General features: G+C 51.5%; 1 protein-coding gene across 3 annotated transcripts in view; it reads left to right on the top strand.

Moving 5' to 3' along the window:
- ZC3H18 (zinc finger CCCH-type containing 18) overlaps positions 1-17725 on the top strand; it is a 42387-nt gene that overhangs the window by 13920 nt on the left and 10742 nt on the right. For 2 of the 3 annotated variants that reach the window (XM_052655416.1, XM_052655417.1), the window contains 5 exons: positions 6740-6888; positions 7200-7292; positions 7917-8074; positions 10353-10470; positions 11418-11680. In XM_052655416.1, coding sequence (XP_052511376.1) covers positions 6740-6888; positions 7200-7292; positions 7917-8074; positions 10353-10470; positions 11418-11680 — 781 coding nt within the window. The remainder of the gene's footprint in view (positions 1-6739; positions 6889-7199; positions 7293-7916; positions 8075-10352; positions 10471-11417; positions 11681-17725) is intronic. The other variant, XM_052655418.1, reaches the window with a different exon arrangement.

Below are 17725 nucleotides of genomic sequence, written 5' to 3' on the forward strand. Positions count from 1 at the left end.
GGGGTAGGGGGAGGCTCTGAGGGCAGGACGTGGCTGTGATGGGCTCCCAGGGACCACGTGCTGCCTGCACAGGGGGCGGGGTGGGGCGGGGGGCGGCGGTGGAGCCCTGTCCTGCGGTGGCCTCGAACGAGCCCGTCCCGCATACCGAGGTAACCAAGGATGCAAGCGCCTGGGAGCGCTCGGGGCCCTGGTCACCGCGTCCTCAGGCATGTCCTCTGGGCTGGGCTGTTTCTGTGCTGCTCGCTGCTGCCGCGGGGCGGCCCCGCTGTGCGGCCACGTGCGCCATTCCCTAGATGGGAGCATAGCCGCCCCAAGGATGCAGATGAGTACGCAGCACCTTCTAGAAAGTAAATGCTTACAGCTTCTCAAAGCCTGTGGTATTTGAAGTGTCAATATTTCAGAAAACTTAAACTTACGCCGAAGACCTCCTTGCCGTAAAGACTTCAGTCTATCTCTGGAATTTCTGGAGTAAATCAGTGGAGCCCATGGAGCCCAACACACGCATGCGCACACATGTGCTGCAGTCGTTTCCAGTTAGCACTGTGCACAGACACTGTGATTAGAAGTCTGGCCATGGCCAGGACCTGCCGGAGGCCCCGTGGGAGCAGGGCAGGAGGCTGCCGCATGCACCTTTGAGGGCACAGAAGCTCTGGTCAGGTGCTTGGTGTCTCACTGCTGAAGGACTTGCCAGAATTTAGCTCCAGAAGCACACACACTACAATGCGAAGCTGGTGGCCGTACACAGAGGAGCGTTGGAGGGTGCTGGAGGGGGTGCCCTCTCCAAGGACGTCTTCGGTGGGGGAGGTGGGTCACAGTACAGGAGGGGAGGGGCCTCAGATCCCACTGAGTGCCCGGATGGGGTTTCAGGGAGTAACACCCCCCGCCCCAAGTGTCAGGCCTTTCTTGGTAGAGAAGTCAGAAGCTACTGGTAAGCAGCGTTTTTTGCAGTTTAATTGGGCACATTCAGTAACTTGTTTCAGAAGTATACTTTTTAATTTATAGTTACCCTTCCCCAAATATTCTATTCATTCTATAGAATAATATAATAGATACTTCTTTGGATGTTTTGAGACATACCTCTTGCCTTTCCTTAGATAAGAGAAAGATTTTGGGTGTAAACGTTTTTGCTTGTATGCAGTTTAAAAGATTATAAGTTGAGATGAATGCTTTTCGATTCTCTCCAATAGCAAGAGTCACTGTAAAATAAAATGAAGTTTGCTGTGTCTGGTGAAGATGTGGAGAAACAGAACCTTATACCCTGGGCGCAGCCTGGCGCTCATAGAGTGTGTGATGGAGAGGGCTGCGTCTGAGCCAGCCGCTCCCCTCCTGGGTATGTCCTGAGTCACATGGAGACCTGTACATAAATGTTCATAGCAGCATAGCACAACAGGCAGAAGGTAGAAACAGCTCCAGTGCCCATCAGCTCATGAAGGGATAAACAGGATGTGGTCCATCCATACCAGGGAATAATAAAAGCAATATGGATGAACCCGAGGACCCTGCCTGTCACTAACAGCCCAGATTGTACGATTCCGCTTATGGGAACTGTCCAGGGTGGACAGATCCATAGAGACAGAAAATGGGCTGGTTATTGTCCAGGCCAGAGCAGGAGGGGCAGCCATTGAGTACAGGGTTTCATTTTGGGAGGTGGAATGTCCTAGAATTATGTAGTAGCAATGGTTGCACAACTTTGTGAACATACTAAAACCCACTGAATGGTGCCCTTTAAATAGAGGTATTTTATAGTATGTGAATTATATCTTAATTTGAAAATACTTAAACAGTGTTTGTTAGCTATATTTCTATTACAAGTTGTGATCTGCAGATTGTTAAGTTGCCCAGATGGACACATTGATATTTGTAACCAATGACAACACCAATGTACATAGGAATACAAGTTGAAACATTTTAAAGCACCAGTACTTTGTTTATAGTATATTGTCTCAACTATTTAGGTTGAGTCATCAAAACATGAAGTTGTGTCCACAGGCATAAATAGTGTTTTCTGTAAATTGTCCTGCTCCTGGGTCTCTGATTACTTGGCTGTCAATAGAGAATCCCAGGGATGGGGGAGCCTGGTGGGCTGCTGTCTGTGGGGTCACACAGAGTCGGATACAACTGAAGCAACTTAGCAGCAGCAGCAGCAGCAGCACCCAGCCTGTTCTGTAGACCAGGTCTCCTGTGTCTGCTCCTTCCTGTGCCCACCCCCACCCCCGACTTTCTTCCTCTTGTTAAATTGTGGTAAAAAACACAACATAAAATTTACTATCTTAACTGTTTTTAAGTGTCCATTTCGTTGGCCTTCATTGTGGCCATCACCACCATGGGCCTCCAGAGCTCCTTTCATTATGGGAACCTGCAACTGTCTGCATTAGACACGAGCTCCCGGCCCTCGGCCTCTGCCCACCTTGTCCCCGTGAAGTTGAGTACCCCGTGTGCCTCACAGAAGTGCAGTCTCGTCCTTTTGTGGTGGGCCCATTTCACTCAGCACGGTGTCCTCAAGGTTCACTGTGCTGTAGCAGTGTCGGGATCGCCTCCCTCTTCAAGATGGAGTAACAGTTCATGGTGGGGGTGGATCACGTTGTGCTAACCCAGCGCCCATCGGTAGGCACCTTGGTTGCTTCTTTGTTGGACCTGTTGTGATAATGCTGCTGGCACATGGGTGTGCAGACGTCTCTTTGACACCCTCCTCTCCAGTCTTTTGAGTATGCCCCCGGAAGTGGGATGGTCTGGCCGTGTGGCAGTTAGGCCTTTAAAGTTTTGTAAACTGCCCTACTGTTGTCCACGTGGCTGTACCGTTTCACATCCCACCACATCGCCTGGGGTTTAAGCTCTCTGCTTGTTGACGCCCGTTTTCTGGTTTTGCAATAGTGAGTGTCGTCATGGGTATGGGGGGGGTGTCTCCCCTGGGTTCTGATTTGCATTCCCCTCTGATTAGTGATGTGGAGCATCTCTTCAAGTGCTTTTTGGCCATTTGTGAATCTTCTTTGGGTAAGTGCTTTCTGCCCATTTTTTAATCCCTGCATCCTCTGGTGTTTAAGGCAGGAGGTCTCCAGGTATGTTCTTGCAACCTAGGGGCCCCTGAAGTTAGTGCCTTAGCGAGACTGAGTGCACCACTTGGTAGGGGCCACCTGCTGCACGTGCTGTGAAACGACGTCCGGGATTAGTTTGAGTTTAGGTCTTTCCGTAAAAAACTTTATCGAGGTATACTTGCCCTGCCATAAAATCCACCTGCTTTAAGTGTCCAGTTTAATGCCAGCACCAAAGTCCAGGTGTAGAGTATTTCCTTCGCCCCACCACAACCCGTCAGTGTGTGTCTTTTTGCTTTTCTAACAAAACTGAAGCACTCACGGAGCTCCTTCACTGCCCCTGAAGCGTGAGGGGTGCCTCCAGGGAAGGCATGCCGGGTGTGGCCATGAGCCCAGTCCTGTCGCCTCCAGGACACCCAGAAGGCCAGGACAGTGGCTGCTGCTAAGGTCAAGCTCTCAAGTGAAAAATCAGTGTTAGGAAACTTGACAGCTTTGCAGGATTTGATGACTTTTCCAAGCGACTGTTGTGTGATGTCACAAAATCATACCTGGGTAGAAAGCCATTCACAGTTCAAGGTGGACCCGCCCAGGAGTCAGAGAAGTTCAGTGGCAGGGGTGGGGGAGTTCCTGGCCAAAGCCTCGCAGGGCACGCAGAGTCTGGAGTGGCCTCAGGGTCTCCCAGCGGCTACACCTCCTCCCCTGAGCAGGCTGAGTTTTCTAGCCACCCCCAGAGCAAGCTAAGTCTTCTCAAAATATGTTCATAAAACCTTTATGTTAACAAATATTGTTAACAGAAATTACAGAAGTTGTATTTTATGTCTTTAAATTTTCTCAGTTTTAATATCAATGAATACAATCATTATGGAGACTCTGGGATCCTGAGACCAAAAAGTTACACAAACCACTGGTTTCAAGTCTGTCATTTATAAAAAAGCAGCCCAGAAACTATTTTTATTCTTTCAACTACCATAGTGAATAATGACTATTCCTGAAGAAGTCGAAGCAGCTCAGCACAGATGACCTGCTTGTCTGTCTCTGTCACAGTTCTGTGAAGAGGGGCACGCTAACTTCTGGGTTCTTACATTAAGTTTGTGTTCTTTGAGTTTTATGCCTTTTAGAGGAAGCATTTGTAGAACTTGGGTTTTTCCTTATTAGATTTTTATATATTCTGTTTTCTTTTCAAGAAATATTTTTTTTTTAAACCATGAAGCACTTTAAACTTATTTTGACAATCCCTATTTTTATTAGTTATTCTGAGTTGTTCAAATTAACAGGAAATGGGACCGAGGAATATCTAAATAAGACCACTGTCTTATTTATAAACAAGAAAGTCTTTGTTTAAAATTCTAGTGTGAAGAAAGCATTTTGTGTGGAAGTTAGAGAGTGTAAAATCATCTCCGCTGTTGTGGGAGGCACCACAGGTGCGGTGCCATGCTGGTTAGAAATGCCAGCAGAGGCACCTCCCTACCTCTGGTCAGACTAGCAGTCAGAACTTTTAAGGTCTGGTGGTGTTTCTAACCAACAGGGGCTCCTGGGTTTGCTGTGTGGGGCGTGCTTTCTGTCATCTGTGTTCGGGTCTTTGGTGTCTGCTAAGACTGAGGCAGGCTTTGTGTGTGTGTGTGTGACTGATAGGCACCTTTATTTACATGTATTCCTGTGACCCTCCCACCCACCACTTCACTGAGTCTTTTTTTTTTTTCCCCTTTTGGCCACACCACTTGGATTGTCGCCAAGTCCTCTGCTTGTTCCCTTTGGGCTCCTGTCCCTGTCTGTGCAGACCCCTTACCGAACTATAATCCTGTTTCGTCATACATTCACAATCCACATAAATTTTCTGGTAGTGAAATTTCATTTAGAAGCAGAAGAGTTTTTAAACCTATAAATCTATTTTTGCTTCCATTTCCTAGAGAATTTTTTCCCCAAACAAATTGCTTTCTTAAATTATGAAAATAATGTGTGCTGACAGAGAGTCAAAACAGTTATCCCGATACAGCTAGGGTGTATCCTCACAAACTTCTTTCTGCATAATTGAAAATTCACTTTTCTAAAGGCTGGTGGGATTGCACTGTTCTTGCCACTCTTCCTGCCTGCAGGCGCGGGACGCCTGCCCTTGCATGTATGTCTACCGCCCACACTTCCTGGAGCAGCCGCCTCCTCTCTTGAGGCCCTGGGCCCAGACACAGGCAGTCTCAACTCCTCTCTGTGCTCATTCACCGGCTCCTCCTCCCTGCCCTTAAAACCTGAGGAACCAAAGAGCTTTTTTGTTAGTAGGTCCAGGGTGATGTTTTTGTTTAGTTTTGAAAGTTCAAATACAAAAAGAACAAAGAATAACCTATTCATTTATCCTCTACCCATATATGTATTTTAGATTTTAAATATTATAGAAATGCTGTGGTTTACTTTGTTCATATTTTTCTGTGCTTGCAGTTTTTTTTTATTGTTTTTTAACTGCATGAGCACTGTGAACTGTGATGTGAGTTTACAAGAGTCAGGCGATGAATAAGTGGATATTTTGGAATTCTTTATTTAGATGTATGACTGCATATTCTTTTTTCTTTAAAACTGTCTGAGTCTCTGGGGTTTTGAACTCCCGGTAGTGTGTTTCCCAGTCTCTGCCTTGCATGTGATCTCTCAAACACTTTTAGAAATTATAAACTTAGTTGGTTATTTTTGCATTCCCAGAGAAGCAATTTTTTTTAAGCATACATTATTCCTTGTTTAATTTGGAGCCATATGTTATTATGTTGGTTTTAATACAAGTTGAAATGCTCATAATGTTTAAAAGGTAAAATTTAGTGTTTCCTTAAATATCAAATGATTATTTCTCTTTAATTTACATGATATAAGGAAAAACATTTTTTGGACAGAAATATTCAAACGAAATATTGTGTTTAGAAGTGAATATATATTAAAAGATGGCTTACAATTTAACTGCGTACTAACCAATTGAAAATGTTTCTTAAAACCACTTAGATGTTGTATGCCATATTTATTTTTTAAGCTTGCACACATATTACCTTTTCAAAAAATTAAATTTAAAAAAAACCATTCACTCACAAATTTAAAATGTAGTCTTCTTTTCTGTCCTGAGAAGTCAAGTGGTTTTCCTGAATCTTGGTGTTCTGTTGCTGAATAATGCTAAAAGTCAACCCTTTCAGTTCTTTGTTGTAAAGTATAAACACCCCATTTATTATAGTTGTCTATATGTTTTCTCTCTAACCCATTTTTTTAAGTACCAGAAATAGCCTGCAGTGGCTTGCTAGGAGAAATGCAGAGGTACAGAGCTACTAAAGATCACCTTGGCATAAATTGGCAGAATTCTGATCGCACTCGTACTTCTCGTTGATTTCTGTTTCAGTATGGGGCTCTCTTAAGTCAGAATTACAACCCTGTCAGCGCACCTTCGGGTGTATATGTCCTGAGCCGTGAACCCCGAGGCAGGGCCACCCCGACTACCGGGATGCTCTGGGTGTCTCTGTTTAGGGGAGATGCGCTGCTCTCATGGTGACTGTGGGGGCAGGGTCCTGTGTGAGCCCTCAGGTGCTGCCCGAAGGGCGGCCCAGACCATCCAGGCCTGCCTGCATGGTCTCGGGATGGACAGGGCTGCCCTCGGCCCGCTGCCTGGGTGTCTTGCCGGTCGCCAGTGGAGCAGGGGGAGCTGAGCTGTGCACAGGGGCCAGGCCCCCCTGACCTGCCTCTTGTTTCCACAGGGAACTGCACCTGGGGCATGAACTGCAGGTTCATACACCCCGGAGTCAACGACAAGGGCAACTACTCCCTCATCACCAAGGCCGAGCCCTTCCCACCCAATGGGGCCCCGCCGCTCGGACCGCACCCCCTGATGCCTGCCAACCCATGGGTATGTGAACACCAGGAACACCATTCCTTGCTGGCAGATCACATCTAAACTCTGTTTGTGATGTTCCAGCTCAAAGACATGAATATGCCTTGTGTGTAAGACATTTCTAGGCTGCCACAGAGGCCAGAGCTGCCTTCCAACCCCCTGGTTGTCCCCAGCTATAGGCCACCATAGGCTTGGGGCAGCCAGTCAAGGGAGGGAGGATGAGCGAGGAGAGCAGGCAGGACCCGCTGGGGTTTCACTTGGAATTTTTGCTCCCCCATTTCTAAGTTTTGCTTGCTGTTGTAACTTTTGCTTACTGTTTTTTATAGGGCGGGCCTGTAGTAGATGAAATTTTGCCTCCACCCCCTCCAGAACCCCCCACAGAGAGTGCCTGGGAACGAGGGCTCCGGCACGCAAAGGAGGTAAGAGACCAGCGGAAAGCCTGTGAGAAAAAGTGCTAGCGGTGGTCCTCGCACAGAGCCAGCATTGCTGTCCCCCCAAGGCGGCTGGGGCATCCAGAGGCCGGGGGCCGTGCCACCTCCCCTGTGCCCTCTGTATCTGGAGAAGCCATCTTTCCTGGGGAAGCACAGTGTTCACCCGCCTCCCCCTCCTCCCTCATGCTCAGCCACACTTGGTACCTGGCACCTGGCTCCCGGTGCCCAGGCTTACCCCTCTTGGCTCTGGGCCTTCCCTTCAGGGAAATGACCGGCTCAAGCGGAGCCGTTCCCGCCCCCTCCCAGCCCCGCCCCACTCTGGGTGCCCCTCCTGCCTAGAGCACCTTCCCTTGCCCCCTCACTGAGTGCATGTCTGGAGCCCTCAGTTCAAGGCCAGGACTAGGAACAGGAAGTCAGGGTGTGCTGGGCCTGCAAGGATGGGGCCCTTGTGGGGTCCCGTGTGCATCCCAGCACAGAGCTTCAGCAAATCCCTACTTGGCGCTTGGTCATGCTCCTCTGGCACGCCAGCCCAGGCATCAGGGGTCAGTCAGGATAGCACCCCCTGTGTTTCCTTAGCAGTAATAGTGTTGGCTTCTCTTTTCACAATGGTAGGTTTTGAAAAAAGCAACCATTCGAAAAGAACAGGAGCCTGATTTTGAAGAGAAAAGGTTTACAGTGACCATTGGTGAAGATGAGCGAGAGTTTGACAAAGAAAATGAAGTTTTCCGAGACTGGAACTATCGGATCACAAGAGATGTCAGAGATACAGCGTAAGGAGCGGTTCTGCCTCTGCTTCTCCCGTTGAGAGCTCAGTGTCCCCGGCTGGGTGGGGCCCAGGCTCTGGGGAGCAGTGGCACAGAGGTTCCCAGGGGCTGGGGTCCTGTCCACACCCCTGGGCTGAGAATGGCCTTCTTGAGGTGCTGCAGACAGTTTGCAGCTGACTTTCCTTGTTTTTCTTCTGGGAGGATATGTTTGAGTGCCATGCCAGGGCCTTGGAACTGTAGAGGGCTCACATCCACTGGGGTTCCTATGAGCTCTGAGGGGTTTACAGCTGTTCCTAAAGCCCCCGAGCCCCAGGTCTCTCCCACCTTCCCTCAGGCTCCCCAGGAACCAGGAGAAGGTGTGAAATTTGTCGCAAAACCCAGGAGTGTGGCAAGTTTCTTCATTGTTACTTCCAGACATTTTATCACAGGCCTTTTAAATGGATTGCAGAAGCACATGTGGCTGAAACCCCCGTCAGCCCTTGAGGAGCTGTGTGGTGCCCCCACACAATCCGGGCCCGAGCGCCTACTCTGTACCCAGCCTGGCTCAGCTTCAGGCAGGGCGGGCCCGTCTCTCCCTGGCAGGCAGCTTCAGCAGCTCCCTGGTCTCACAGCAACACCGTGCGAGGGGCCTTCCTGCTGGAAAGCACAGCCCTGGTTTCCGGCTGAAACAACAGTCGGGTACAGAGAAAGGCTGTAGGGTCAGCTCTGTGTTTCTATAGTCACCACCACAGCCACCCGTGTAGGCTAGAGGGTGAGGAAGCTGTCTGGCTGTTGGGAGTGAATAGGGCTGTCACCTGGCAGCACAGCCCCAGGTTCACCCCCCCAGGGCCCCAGGAGTGTGGGGGGAGACGCCCTAGAAAGCAGCCACTAAAGGCCTTGTGGAGGCGATGCAGGTTGCAGGGGCCCGTGGGCCTCTCTGAGCACCTGTTTCTCCTACCAGTTTACCCAACAGGAAGGGTTAGTCTGGAGCCAAGAAATCCCTGTAAGAAGCTTGAGGGCCCAGCTGCTGTCGGGTGACCAGCCCCTTCCCACACGCACGCGTATGCGCACACACACACACATTCCTGGGCTCCAGGCCCCATGCAGGTCCTCTGGGTCATTGTGTGGGGAGGGCCCTTCTCTTCCAGGGCGTTAGGAGCCATCCTATCCCCATGGTTGAAAGTCTGCCCCTGTCACCCACACCAGGGTCTGCGCCCAGACCTGTTTTATTCCGCGGGTCTGTTTCTTCATGACCTGGGCCATCTGTGATGTTGTGAGGTCTCAGAGGGTGTCTTTTTTTCCCCCTAATATTTGGCTGTGCCACGTGGCATGAGCAATCTTAGTTCCCTGATCAGGGATTGAACCCGTTACCCCCCTGCAGTGGAAGCGTGGTGTACTAACCCTTGGACACCAGGGATATCACACAGAGGGTGTGTCTTACTTTCTCAGGGTTTCTTGGCTGGTCTTGCATGTCTTATGTCCATGGGAACCTGAGGATCAGTTGTCTCCCCACATGAAGAACCTTGTCAGCATTTTTACTGAGATTGCCCTAAATTTATAAATTAACGAAGGGACTTGTAAATTAACTGACTTCTTGGTGATGGTCAGTTTTCCTTTGTGAAAATGAGGGATGTGATCTTATTCACCTGTGCTTTTGTGTCTTTCGAGAGTGTTGACGTTTTCCTCAAGTAAGTTCTGCGTGTTTCTGGTTAAATGTATTGTTGCCTTGTTCCTCAGTATGCTTCTTCCTTTCTTGCTGGTTAAATGGGGTTTTCTCTACCCTCCTCACTGGCTATTGTCTAGAATTATCCATGTGCCTTACTGGGCTCTTCTTGCCACTTGAATCGGCTTCACCATTACGTCATGGCTTTCACATAGGGTGTCATTTAATTTGCACATTGAGGTGGCTTGGGGGCTCCTGGAGTCTGTCTCAGAGGCACTGGCCTTCCTTGTCCATTGGGATCTTACCGGGAATCCCTCCCTGTTTCCAGTGAGTAAGGTGCTGGCTTTAGCTCTTCAGTGTATGAACATCAGTATCTATCACAGTAAGAAAGTGCCATTTCCTCCTCTCATTGGGAAGGGCTGGGTTTTGTCACAAATCTTTTCACCATTTGTAGGTGTCATCCTTTGATTTCTCTCTAGGTCTGTGATTTTGTTTAGTATATTCGGTTTCTAATACTGACTCAGCCTTGCAATCTCTCTTTTTTTTTTAATGTGGTGTCTCAATCTTGGCAAATATTTTATGTAATATATTTGCATTAACGTTCCTAAGTGATAAGCTTGAGTTTTACTTGCTCTTTTTCAGACTTGAGCCTTACGCAGACCCTTACTACGACTACGAGATAGAGCGCTTCTGGCGTGGCGGGCAGTATGAGAACTTCCGGGTGCAGTACACAGAGGCCGAGCCGTACCATAACTACCGGGTATGTAGGTTGGAACTTCACTGGTGGGCCCTTTGAATCACCCCATTTTCATTTATAGGACTTTATACAGGCTTAATTGCATGAGCATGGCGTACTGATTTCAAGTCCCAGTTGACCATCTGTGCAGAACGGATTCTGCTCCGTGGACTGACCTCGTGGTGACTTGAACAGCTCCTTCCCTGAGCTGGTCTGTGCTCTGGCTCTGTTTTCACTGGAGCCGTGGGGGTGGGTGAGCAATGCCAGCGGCAGGGGGTGTGCCTCTTTCAGGCTCAGGACCCGCCCTGGTGGGTCATGGCCATTCCTGTCGGCACTTCTCTAAGATGTGGTAGGTTTATGAATATAGGTGCTTCACGCTCTGAGCCCCTGACCCTGTGCTTCTGACGTGAAGCTGCCGCTTGGAAGAGGTCATTAGAAGCAGGTTAGCGGTTTCTGTGCCACAATTTAAGTGACAGTCATGAGTTTTTAGGGCCAAAGGGGAGTGACTGGCTGGGGACCCCATCAGATGGTGAGCCTGTGGCGAGAAGAGGACCTGGCTGCTGGCCCTGCTGTGCCCCTTCCCTGGCGGTTAGAGCAGACTCCTCACTCAGTGGGGCCGGCTGCTGGGCTGTGGATGCCTCCCACCAGCCAGGGCAGCCTCAGAGCTGGGCGGGGGGGGGGGCCTGCTGGGGTCCCCTGAGCCCCAGGCTGGGCTGCCTGTGCACAGCCTTGGTGTCTACCTCTCGAGACAGGAGCTGAGGTCCGGGAGGCCTGCCAGGCCCACCGACCTGGTGCTGATGCTGGAGAGCCTGCTCTGCGGGCCCCCCATGTGTCCTCAAGTCCATTTCTGGTGCAGAAAGGAGACTGCCACCCAGGTGTTCTGTCTCCTCCGCCCGCTCTCGCGTCCTGCCCGCGCTTCCCCTTCTGAGGGTCTGAATCCGTGTGTGCGTGTGTTTGGCTTTTCCACGAAGGAAAGAGAGCGAGAACGGGAGCGGGAGAACAGACAGCGCGAGCGGGAGCGCGAGCGGGAGCGGGACCGGGAGCGGGAGCGGCGCCAGCGGGAGCGCGAGCGCGAGCGGGAGCGCGAGCGGGACAAGGAGCGGCAGCGGCGGAAGGAGGAGTGGGAGCGCGAGCGCGCCAAGCGGGATGAGAAGGACAGGCTGCACCGCGACCGCGACAAGGAGCGTGAGAAGGACAAGGAGAAGCCCAAGGCCCGCTCCCCCCAGCCACCCAGGTAGGAACCACGCCTTCCGGAGCCTGGGAGCGGGAGGGCTGCGGGAGGGGCGGCGGCGCCCAGGTGGAGGGCCGGCCTCCCCGCGCGGCTCCTCGCCACCCGCACTGTCTGGACCGCTCCTTTGGTTGTGCAGCAGCTTTCTAGTTAGATGCAGTCCCGCAGGTTTAGTTTTGCGTTTGCTGTTTGTGCTTTAGACGTCATATCTAACATTGCTAAGACCCATATCATGAAGCTTTTGCCCTCTGTTTTCTTCTGAGAGTTGTGTGATTTCCCATCTCACATCTTTTTTAATCCATTTCAAGGTGGCTTTTACTAGGGGTTTAAGATAGGGTCTAATTTCATTCTTTGCATGTGACTGTCCAGTTTTCGCCGTTGAGTGTTTTTGGCTCCCTTGGCAAATATTAGTTGCCTGGATATGCAGGCCTTTGTTTCTGGCCTCTGCCTTCCGCTCACACCTGTGCTTCTGCTTTGACACCGGTGCCACACCGCTTAGGTTACCACAGCTTTTAGCTTTTAGTCAGCAGGTGCAGTGCCTCCTGCTCTGTTCTTTCTCAGGATTGCTTTGGCTATTCCGAGTCCTTTGTGGGTCCGTACAAAACTCTAGGGTTGTTTTTTCTGTTGTATGAAAAATGCCATTGGAACTTGGGTTAGGACTGCACTGGATCTGTGGAGAAGGCGATGGCACCCCACTCCAGGACTCTTGCCTGGAGAATCCCATGGACGGGGGAGCCTCGTGGGCTGCAGTCCATGGGGTCACTAGGAGTCGGAGACGGCTGAAGCGATTTAGCAGCAGCAGCACTGGATCTGTAGATTGGTGTGGGTGGCACAGACGTTGTAACCATATTTTTCTGATTTATGAGCATGGTGTGTGTTTCAGTGTTTTGTGTCTTCTTCAGTTCCTTTCATCAGTGTCTCATGATTTAATTTATTCCTAAGTATTTTATTATTTTCTATTATAAATAGGATTATTTTTTAATGTAGTTTGTTGTTAGCATATAAAAACACAACTGGCTTTTGTACGTTGATTGTGTATCCTGCATTTGCACTGAATCTTGTTCATTAGTTCTAACAGTTTTTGGTGGAAAAGCCAGGCTCTTATCCCTGATTCTTGTCCCTACCATTGAACAGAGTCCTGTCCTGTGTTTCTGAAAGTAAATGTCAGGACCATATAGTCTTTCATTCTCGTCTTTTGTTAAGTGTGGGTTCTATTCTCGTCCTCTGGGTGACAGTGAACTGACCTCCCTGAATTTGCTGTTTTTTCCTAATGTTGGGCAAAGTGATATACTTTCAGAACATTCAGAGTAAATCATATTTTAGATGCATTGAAGAGTTCTTTCTTTAATTTTTCTGTTGTGGGGCCCTTTGAAGCCCCTTTTTGGTAGACACTGCCTTCTGTCCACACTGCTGGCCAGCCTCTGCCTCTTCATGGTTCACCTCAATCTTTGCTCTGCCATTCCCCTGCCTCTGGGCTTTACCTGCTACTCAGAGAGGTCAGTCCCCACCCCACCCCCATTCCTGCTTTATTTATTGTTCTACACCTCTTATCTTCTGACTTCATAGGACTTCCTTATCTGTTGTCGTCTGTGGTCTTTGTAGAGTGGAACCCCGACAGGGCACTGCAGTCTCAGGGCCCGGCACAGGGGGGCGCCAGTAGTTAGTCTGTGTGTGACCCCAGGGCCTACCCAACTTAGGAGGAATCTTGTCTCAAAAGACCCATTGTACGTTAAAAATGCATCTGATCTACTAACAGTGTAAAGTGTGGAATCTTTCATGAGACTTATGGAAAGTTGTACTAAGGTGGAAAGCAGAAGGGTTTCCTGGTTCCAGAAGAGTTGTTTGGTGTATTGCTCGTCTGCCCTGTGGTCATGTGGGTGACCATGAGGAGGAGCTGTGGCTCACTGCCCAGGAAAGATCAAAATGCAAAATTCAAAGCACAGCTTCTCCTGAAGGCATGCCACTTTCCACTGTTGTAGAAATCTAGCCATCATAAGTCAGGGACTACCTGTAGCTCACAGACAGATGCCTGTGTTCACTCTCCACGGGGAGGTCTGGGGACATCAGGCCCACGAGGAGGGTTTCTTGAAGGCAGTGGCAAGTCTCGGCTTGGCCCCCAGCAGCGGAGCACTGAGAGCAGCCGCCAGGTCTGGTGTCTGCGCAGCCACAGGTCTCCTAGAGCAAGGGCTCGGTGACAGCACAGCTGGACCAGAGGGCCAGGGTTCAGGGAGCTCCGTGAATTCCTCCTAGAATCAGAGGCAGCTTTTGCCATGGGCTGGTGTGCTCTGCTGCCGGCTTCTGACCTGGTTCACTTCCCTTTGGGCTCAGTTCTCCCCCTGTGGACCCCCTACTGCCCTCAGCAAAGGGGCACATTCCATCACTTGGCCTCAGTTCAGCCCGGCTCACTGGTCTTAGAAGTCTTGAATTTCATCTTTGATCACCCTGGCTGGGGCCCCGCCAGCCCTGCCACCAGCCTGAAGGCTGGGGTTTCACCAGAGCAGAATTTCCAGTACGGCCTCCTGTTTCCTTTCCTTTGATCAGCCCAAGCGGGTGTGACCACTGTGTCAGGAGGTGGCCAGGCTCCCTGCCGTAATTCCTTTACATGACGTCCCTTTTATGGAAGAGTTTGTCTGCTTAGCCTCTAACAGGTTGGGAGTTTCTCGTCAGCAGCTGGATGGAGAGAATGTGGTGGCTTCCCAGCTTGCGCAGTGGTAAAGAACCTGCCTGCCTGTGCAGGAGACACAAGAGGTGCGGGTTTGACCCCTGGGTCGGGAAGATCCCTTGGAGGAAGAAATGGCACGCTACTCCAGTATTCTTGCCTGGAGATCCCATGGACAGAGGAGCCTGGTAGGCTGCAGCTCACGGGGCCACAGAGAGTTGGACGCAACTGAGCACGCAGCCTGCGCATACCTGAGATAGCTTTTGCCGCTGCGTGCGGGCTCTGGACAGGGCGGTGTCTGTCGGGGAAGGTCCCACACGTGGGAGTAGAGAATGCCATTGGGTGTGGTGCTGGATCTTCCCTCACATCCACGACCAGTGAGAGCTCCCAAAACCCAGCTCGGGGCCTGAAGGTAGCACACAGCCGGGTGGGTCCTGGCTCTGCCAGGCCGGGTCCCCCTCACCCCTGCCCCTCACCTGCCCGAGCTGCTTCCTGTGGAGTGGCTGCCACAGGGACCACCTCTTGGCGCTTCTGCAGGCCTCTGGGCCAGCCCCCGTGTTGCTCGTTTGGAGTCGGCACCCCCGCCTTCATCGAGGCTCACCTTTGTGACTGGGCCTTTCCAAGCATCTTGCCCGCTTCTATAACTGGGCTGTTTTTAGAGCAGAGCCTGTAGCCAGTTCTGTGAGAGGATCACTGTGACGGAGGAGCACTTCCATGAAACCTCCTCCCAGTGCGTACAGCCAGGCTGGCTGGCGTGCTCTGTGGGTAGGGTGCCACAGAAAGGAGGATGTTCTCAGACAGGTGGATGAATGTCATTCCAGACACAAATAGTAACCGGGACCTTCCCGAGGACTCGCCCAGACTGCCTGTTATCTTCAAAGCTGTTTACTGAGCATTCAAGTGCAGTGAGAGGTCTGGGGTCCCTTGGGGTTGAAATGACCAGCTTCTCAGTCTCCTAGGGACCAGGGTTCTTCGTGAGGCAGTGCTGTTCCCACTTCCTCACACTCCCCACGGCCTGGCAACCGTCACCTGGATGCCAGGGAGGTGACCTGCTCAAGCGCGCCTACCTGGGAGTCTCAGGGCCCTGGGAGCACGGAGGTTACTGTTTGGTTGACCAAGCCACAGCCCACGCACTCCATCTGGCTCAGACTGGTGCTTGGCCGAGGGTGCTGGCCACTCAGGTCTCCTCTGACTGTTCCGTGGGACACATCAGGTCCCCCTCTGCTTTTGGCGGCCTTTCCCTCTGTTCCCTCGAGCACCTCACCTCTTGCCGTGGCAGCTCTGCCTTCAGTGCCATCTGTCTTACTTGCAGAGTTCATGGGATCCCATGCTGGTGTTACCCGCCTTTGCTAAATAACCCCGAGGGCTCCAGCCGCTCACACCCAGACAGCTGCCGTGCTGGCCAGTCCACAGGGGCCTCCCGTTCCGCACTGGCTCCATCCTTGCACTTAGGGAGTTTGATCCTAGCTCGGACTTTCTGCTAGGAGACACGCTTCCTGGGAGCTAAGGAACCTTGTTTATCTTTCTCATCTCACTCCAGTCTTTCCCAGTCACGGCTTACTTCCTCCTCTGGGAAAGTTATGCCCAGGGCATTCTCGAGGAAAAGTGGATCTGTGTGGATCCTGTGTTCTAACTTCTTGACTGACACACAGAGTTACAGAGTTTGCCCAAAAATGGAGAGACTTGTTGTCTCTCTCAAGTTCTAACCCGAGTGCCTACAAGCGGCCTTGGTGGGAACTGCGTCAATGCATGAGGTCACAAGAGCAGTCAGGCTATGACTGCGCTCCATGGTGGGAACGGGCTGGCCCTCAGGGCCACCCCAAACTAATGCTGCTCCTCAACATTAGTGGGCTTGGGAATGATGGGTGTCGCTGTGGAAACAAAGTCTTCATGGCCCCACCCAGAAATTAACCTTGCGGTGGAGTCAAAATTTGTTTTCAAGTCTGAGGAATAAAGCGACCGGTCTGTGGCCCCAGATGCCCCTCCCTGGGAACTGCTCTCACCTTCCCAGGCCCCTGCGGGGGGAGTCAAGGGGCCTGTTCACTCCCTGCTCGTCTGTGTATGGATCCCTGGGAGCCACTGGCCTGGAGGAGGCTGCTGGGCAGGTTGTTCAGGCTCGTGGCATCCTGGGACCATTCTGGGAGCTGGCTCCACGTCCACGGGGACCCAGGGTGACCTTGTCCAGAGTTTGGAGGTGAGCAACTCATGGCGAAGGGCCCGTGGGAGGCGTGAGCGAGTGCAGTGGATAAACCCACTGACGTGCTGCCCATTCGCTGTCTGCGCGTCTCTCTGAGCTCGTCACCCTTCCATCTTAAAAGAGAACCTTCCTCCTTTTTATCTTTTCTTGTCTTTGACCTCAAGCTAGGCCGCTGCTCGGAGGTTTGCAGGCACCCGCTCTGTAGCCGCCTCACCTCACGCCTCTGCCCTGGCGTCTCGAGGGGACTCAGGCCCTTTCTCATGACCTTTGCTCCTCAGTGTCCCTCTCGTGTGGTCTTGAACAAAGGCTCAGGAGCCTGGCAGATAAGATTGCTCGTGGCTTTGGCCGCGGGGGAGGGCTGCTCAGAGATTATGGGAAGGTGTTTTCCCCTCTCTGTTCAGAGGGTTTATGCAAATGCCAAATCTGTCCTGTCAGCTTTCAGTGCCAGCATGGCTGACGGCCGTCCTCCTCCCAGCTGTCCGTGCACACGCAGGCTTCCTCCCGTGTGGCCCCGGCTTCCCGTGGGCAGGTGGCCTGTGGGAAGAACCCGGTGAGCCTGCCGTCCTGCGTTCCCATGTAGTTGCCGTTGCGGCTGCCTGGTTTCCCAGGTCTCTTTCAGCTCTCCTCAGTGTTGTCGGAGAGCAGGACAGCCCAGGCCATGGTTGCATGTCGGGGCGCCAACTCGGCCCCATGCTCTGTCCGTGCTCCCCAAAGCCTGACTGGGCACAGGCCTTCCTGGTGCCCCTGCCCTTCCCCAGTAGTCTAGGGACAGCTTCACCAGTCGGCATTGTGAATGAACTCTGTTGATTGTTCATCCAGTCCTTCCTCCCAAAACATCTGTCTTTAAAGTGATTGTTTATCGTTTGTATCTAGGTCTGAAACCACTTATCCCTGATTTGAGACCCCAGTCAGGGGAGGCGATTTGGGGCCCAGCTGGCTCATTCACCTCTCACTTTGGTCTGCAAAGTGCCCTGTCCCACAGGTGTTCCACCTGCATGATTTTCTGTAGCCAGGTACCACCTACACTATTGATTCATATTTTAAGATATGTCCCAGGAATTCCGTGGTAGCCCAGTGGTTAAGAGTCTGTGCTCTCACCACCGAGCACCCACGTTCAATCCCTGGCTAGGGAACTAAGACCCCACAAATTGCGTGCTGTGGTCAAAAAACCTTCATGGGATTAAAAAAAAAAAAC

The sequence above is a fragment of the Budorcas taxicolor genome, chromosome 18 (genome assembly GCF_023091745.1).
Source record: "Budorcas taxicolor isolate Tak-1 chromosome 18, Takin1.1, whole genome shotgun sequence".
In the NCBI taxonomy this organism is placed as follows: Eukaryota; Metazoa; Chordata; class Mammalia; order Artiodactyla; family Bovidae; genus Budorcas; species Budorcas taxicolor.